Source organism: Diorhabda sublineata, chromosome Y (genome assembly GCF_026230105.1).
Source record: "Diorhabda sublineata isolate icDioSubl1.1 chromosome Y, icDioSubl1.1, whole genome shotgun sequence".
NCBI classification, from domain to species: domain Eukaryota; kingdom Metazoa; phylum Arthropoda; class Insecta; order Coleoptera; family Chrysomelidae; genus Diorhabda; species Diorhabda sublineata.
In genome coordinates this window covers 138089-144425 of record NC_079486.1, presented here as the reverse complement: position 1 = coordinate 144425, position 6337 = coordinate 138089, and the positions used below count along the sequence as shown (strand labels likewise).

General features: G+C 35.7%; 1 protein-coding gene across 1 annotated transcript; it reads right to left on the bottom strand.

Moving 5' to 3' along the window:
- Positions 1 to 2552: 2552 nt before the first annotated feature.
- On the bottom strand, positions 2553 to 6086 carry LOC130451972 (craniofacial development protein 2-like). Its single transcript, XM_056791326.1, has 2 exons — positions 5941 to 6086; positions 2553 to 3330 (listed from the first exon to the last, which is right to left on the bottom strand). The coding sequence occupies exons 1-2, from the start codon at positions 6084 to 6086 to the stop codon at positions 2553 to 2555; spliced, it is 924 nt and encodes a 307-aa protein (XP_056647304.1).
- Positions 6087 to 6337: the final 251 nt, after the last annotated feature.

Genomic DNA, 6337 nt, shown 5'->3' with positions numbered 1-6337 from the left:
TACTTTCGTGATATGTTCATTTAACAAATTTTGGGCAGCTGTGTGTATGTCCTCAGTGTCGATTCTTTGTACAGTCAACCAATCAACATTTATACCATAAGTTTTTACATATATTTATTGTATTTAAATATTTACCTCTATTATTCGATTCACTTTAACAATTTTGTTTTCTATAAGCATTTTCATTAGCCATTCGAAGTATTATCTGATGTGGAGTTGTCAGTATTGGTATTGCCATTTGTTTTCTTAATGTTTCTTTTATACTTGTCAATTTGTCACTGTCACAATCAAACGAAGACTACGAAGAACAAGAAGAAGAAGAAGAGAAGCAAGAAGTAGAGGAGGATAAAAAAGAGAACGTGGACGAAGTATAAGGAGAATAGCAGAAAGATACTTTTGAATGGCAATGCCGTGATTTTTAAAGGAATTTTCTGTCGGAATGCAAATTACCGTTCTAATTTTTGATAACAATTTCCTTATTTTTTCAATAAAGTTTGTTGAAAAATCCTATTTTTTCATTAGTTTTATGCAAATCATTATCTTCTTCTTCTTCTTCTTCTTCTTCTTCTTGTAGTAGGACGAGGTCCTGTCAGGTCTGTCATCTGCCCTCTTGTGACGCCGATGTCCAGCTATCGTACCAGCGTTTTGGGGGCCTACCAATTGGGCGTCTTGTGTCTGGTTTCTGTGTTTTGGCCCATTTGGCAATCCGTTCTGGAGCCATTCGTTCTACATGGTCTCTCCATTGTCGGCGTCTTGCTCTTACCCATCTAACGACATCTTGTACTCCCAGTTCTCTTAAGGTATCTGTGTTGGGTATTCTATCGTGGAGTGTGGTACCCTTTATTGTTCGTAATATCTTCATCTCTGCTGTTGTCATTTTTCTCTTTGTTTGTGTTGTGTCTGCCCTTGTTTCTGCGGCATAGGTTAGTATGGGTCTGATACAGGTCTTGTAGATTCGCGTCTTACTTTCTATGCTCTAATATTTCTTTCTCCATATAATGTCCCGTAAATATCCCGATATTCTAGCTGCTTTCTTGATCTGCTTATCTACCTCGTCCGTTATGTTTCTACTGCTCGTTGTTTCTACGCCTAAGTAGTTGAAATTCATTACTTGCTCTATAATGCGATCATTTACTACCAACTTGCATCTTATTGGGTCTTTGGATATTACCATGCTTTGTGTTTTCTCGCATGAGATTTGCATGTTAAGTATCTGTGCCGTCAGGTTAAATTTATGAAGGAGGCGTTGTAGATCGTCTTTCGCTCTCAATTATTTGGTCCATTATTACGTTGAAAAGGCATGGGCTGAGGCTATCTCCCTGTCTTATGCCGGATGAGACTTTGAGTTCTCTTGTTAGCCCACAGTCTGTTTTTATTCTTGTTTTGGTGTTTATGTTAAGTTGCCTTACTAGATTTGTATAATGCTTCTTCTAGTCGGTGGATTACATCGTTGAGTTTTACTCTATCGAATGCTTGCTTTAGATCTACGAAACATGTGTACATGGGTTTATTGTATTCTATAGATTTCTCTATCAACTGGCGTAATATAAATATTGCGTCTATAGTGGATCTGTTTAGGCGGAAGCCTTGTTGCTCTTCTGAGATGCTTACCTTAGCAGTTATCTTATTTGCAAGTATCTTGGTAAATAACTTTAACACACTACTAAGTAGCGTTATGCCTCTGTAATTCTTCGGATCTGATTTTAAACCTTTCTTGTATATAGGTATAGTTATACTAGTTCTCCATTCTTCGGGTATTACTCCAGTTCTTTCTATTTTATTGTACAGTTTTATTAATTCTTTTTCGATTTCTGGGCCCCCGTTCTTCAGTAGTTCATTTGGGATATTGTCTGTACCTGGTGATTTTCTATTCTTTAGTTTCTTTATGGTTGTTTGTACTTCTTCTAATGTGATGGTTTCTTCCTGTTCGTTTGGGGAGGGCGGGTTTGCGACTTCTTCGTCCTTGCTTCCGTTGTTTTCATATAGGATCTCAAAATGTGCTGCCCATGTTTCCTGATTTATAACATTTATCACTACCTCCTCGTTGATTGGTTTCTTCCTTTTTCGTATCATGTTCCATATTTTTTTCTGGCCTCCGGACAAATCATGTTCCATTTCCACTGAGAAATTTTCCCAGTATGTTTTTTTCAGTTCTTTTATTGTGTTGGTTGTTCTATTCCTCACTCTTTTATAGGCTTCGTATTCTTCCTGTGTTCTATTGGTAATGTATTTTATGTACGCTTTCTTTTTTTCATTTGCCAGTTCCTTAATTTCTAGAGTGAACCAGGGTTTATTCTGTGTTCTATTCGTGTCTATTGTTCTTTCTCCTAGGGATTCCTTTGCGCTGTTCTTTATGTTATTCTTTAGTTTCTCCCAGGCGGCTTCTACGTTGTCGGTTTCTTTTATAGGGTTTTGGACAATTTTTTCGCGGAGTCTGTTTTGATAGAGGTATTTAATGCTTTCATCCTTAAGCGACTCTATATTGAATTTCGATACGTAGTTGGATGTTTTTCTTTTCTTTATTATGTGGGATACGCGGTATTTACACAATACTAAACCGTGTTGGGTGCCGATGTTAATACCCGTACGTCAAGTATCTGGGAGGGGTGGACTTTCCTGTTTGTAATTATGAAGTCAATAGTTGATTTTTGGCTTTTCCTGTTAGCGAATGTGTACTCTTGTTGTTCCTTATGATCAAAATATGTGTTGTTGATACGTAATTCGTTGAGGGCGCATACATCTATCAATATATCTCCGTTATCATTCACTGCTCCTTCGTTGAAACTATGCATGATTCCTGGGATAACTGTGTTCCCAATTCTTGAGTTGAAGTCGCCCATAATAAACACTTTGTCTATACTGGGTATAGCTTGCAAGGCATCAAAAAAAGCTTCCCTTTCTTCTTTCGGTTTGCTTACATCAGGTGCATATATACTTAGTAGGTGTGTACATTCGTCGGCCAGCTCTACTGTTATCTGTATGATGCTATGACTTATATACTGTACTTCCTTAATATCTTTTTCAAATTTTTTATTCACTAGTAACCCTACTCCTCCCCGTGCTCGCAAGTTCTTGTCGACTCCACTATAAAGCAGTATGTAGTTTTGGTACCTTTGACTGCCATTGCCTTTCTTCTTGGTCTCTGAAAATGCGCAGAAATCTATTTTGTTTTTCTCTATTTCTACGACCACCTCATAGTCTTTGTTGCTCCATGATGTATTGTTCCAACTTCCGAGTCTTACTATGTTTTCTTTCCATACTCGTTTTTTCCGTTTTCGTGCCGTGTCGTCGTCAATGCTCCGTCCAGTTTCCGAGGCTAACGTGATAGTTCTGTGAGTGTTTTATCTTTTTACGAGGGGCAAGTTACTGGCCTCACCCCTTAACCCTCCTCCTTTATCCGGGCTTGGAAGCGGCTGATAGTCAATGGCCTACTCAATCCACCCATCAACCACCCTAGGCGGAGTTGCAAATCAATATTTATGCCAAATTTATTCATTTTCATGCCTTTTCCTCAGATTTCCAAAAAAAATTCAATTATATCGTCTTAAAGCGTCATAAATGTTTATGCCCCTTTCCGTCAATTTGATGCCCAATTCCATTTGGCACAAAAATTCCATAAATATGATTAAATTCATTCATCTTTCAAGCCGATAATTTTTCCTATGTCCAAGCTAATCAATTTTATTTATTTTTCAATAAAACAACTTGAAAATAGCAATTTTTTTCGCGTAATTTCGATGCACAAATCAAAGATTCTCAACATTTTTTTCCGCCACAATAAGGGTAGAATATTGTTGCGTATCTTGAAAAGAATAGAAACAGCAGTTGGTGAATAATTACTAAATAATTACAAAAAATTTGGTTGTTGTATTATACTTGTATTTTCTAAAATTAATATTTATCATAATAGAAGAGTGATAGTATATTGACGAAATTTCGACTGGGAAAATGTGATAATCAATCTGGCAAAATCGGGAGACTAGTACTTGATTTTTAATTTTTACCAGACAGATAGAACTAAGACACTGAATGAAAACTCTTACGATAGAATAAAGTGCAGGAAAGCTGTTTCATTAAGGTCAACACGGCTTCGAGCATTTCTATACACCTTGTTTCACACAGTGTCTTTGAACTTTATTTACCTGGCTCAATTCAATCAGAGATATGGACAGTTGCTGTATACTGCAAGAGGTTAAATCTTGGAAATTCTGGTTTGGACTTTCTTAATTATTCCACTCGATTTACTTCAGCGCGAATTCTGAAGCTAGATATACTGTGAAATTTCCTTGGCCGAAACAACTCCCAGTTGCATCTATAATTTCATCTTCTATATAATACGTTTTGGACACAACATGAAACCACCATTTAATAATTGGAATAAGCTTAATTGAGGTGCAATCTGCAAAACGGTTTTTGTTGGCAAAAATCTTGTAGAAACCTATGGATACTTAGCGTCTGTGTGTGAGGTAAATTTTCTTAATTTCAAAACTTTCCCATTTTCTGAAAAATTCTCCTATTCAATGGCAAACAGATACATCATCTAAATAGTTTTAGTTTGAAAATAACAAGGTATAAGACATCAATCAATCCAAAATATGAGTCAAATTCACTTTAGTTTACAATCCAAATTACAAATATAATGATATTAATATTCACTATCTATGGAAATTTAAATACCCGGATCTGATCGACGGTTATTGAACAAAGTCATAGCACATTCTAATCCCAGAGCTTTTGGCGAACATTATTTATCTAATCAAAGTGTATTTCGAACTAGAGTTTCCATAGATAATTCAATTGTTTTATCCTAATTTCACAAAATCTGGTTGCAATTGTGAAGAATCAGCGATCAATGTCCAATTTGGCGAAGAATCAATTGAACTACTCATATTATTTGTTGTTATACTAATAGATGGAGTATTGTCAATATTCTCAGTAGTTCTAGAATCACTAATTTCATTTATTATTTATTCTGCTACTTCTTTATTTTTTTCTGTATCCTTATATTCTGGTTGATTGCGATTGGAGGAAGCCTGATGTGAGAAGTATTTTTCCTTTTATTATTCGAAGTCCACGAACTAGTGATCAGTGGCGGAGGACTGCAAATTTTTTTTAGATACATTCTAACAATACTTATTTAAAACAAAAGAGCAGAATACATTTGTACAAACTATAATTATCGAAATTCAATTAGTTTACCTGAATTACAAAATATTTTCTGTAGCTAAGGTGAATATTGATTGTTACTGACATTTTTTAGGGAAATTTGGTTTTTCCTTCGCTGTAAAAACGAGATATTTTTTTATATAGTATATTTGTTTTCTGAGTAGAAAGGTACAGTATTAATTTTTAATAAACGAAAGACAAAGAGTTATTTTCTTCTATTTTTTTTCAAATTTCAAATGACATCGTTAAGTTCTGTAAGTAGAATTGTTCACAACATTAAGCATGAAAAACTCAAAGTTATAAAAGTTTTACATTTGTTTTTCTAATGATTGCTAGCCGAGGAGAACTCGTTAGGCTCTACGTGCTTTTCCGTGGTTCAATAGGGAGGAAGAAATTAATAGAAAACTACCAACCATTCAAAGAGAAGACAACGAATATTGTGGTGAAAATTGTACTGAATAGCGAAGAACCGATTCATCAGCGACCAAGAAGACTATCGGCACACGAAAAAGAAGAAGTAGATAGACAGATAGAGGAATGGGGAATGGTTAAAAGATGGAATAATCAAACCGAGTTGTTCGGATTTCGCTAGTCCTATTGTACTAGTGAGAAAAAAGAATGGTCGAACCAGAATTTGTTTCGATTATCGCAATTTAAACAAAAATATAATACGCGATAGATTTCCACTTCCCTTCGTTGAAGATGTACTAGACAGCTTACAGGGAGCAAGGATAATCAGCACCCTTGATTTGGAAAATGGATTTATTCATGTACCTGTTGAAGCAAGCAGCCCAAAATATTCTTCTTTTGTAACGCCGATTGGTCAGTACGAGTTTAAGGAATGTCCATTTGGAATGTGCAGTAGTCCAGCAGTTTTCCAATGATTCATCGATCATGTCTTCAGGGAGTTGACTGCTCATCTTTAGTGCGAACGAAGAAGAGGGGATAAAAAGACTGAAACTTTTATTAAAGACAGCTGCAGAATATGGAATATGCAACTATACATGGTTATTGAGCATTCTTTTAGCAGCGATCTAGTGACAATTCGAAGCTTCACCCGATATACTACATGAGTAGAAAGACGACCCCTGCAGTGATGAAGTATACAAGCTATGAGCTCGAAGTACTCGCCATTATTAAAAGTGTGAAGAAATTCAGAATCTACTTGCTA

What these genes read in the sequence shown, in the direction of transcription:
- LOC130451972 (XM_056791326.1), bottom strand. Translation starts at nt 6,086, where the DNA reads ATGAGCAGTCAACTCCCTGAAGACATGATCGATGAATCATTGGAAAAC. An exon ending in TGGGCTGCTTGCTTCAACAG is followed by an intron (nt 3,331 to 5,940) that starts GTACATGAATAA and finishes AAACACTCACAG; the next exon opens with AACTATCACGTTAGCCTCGG.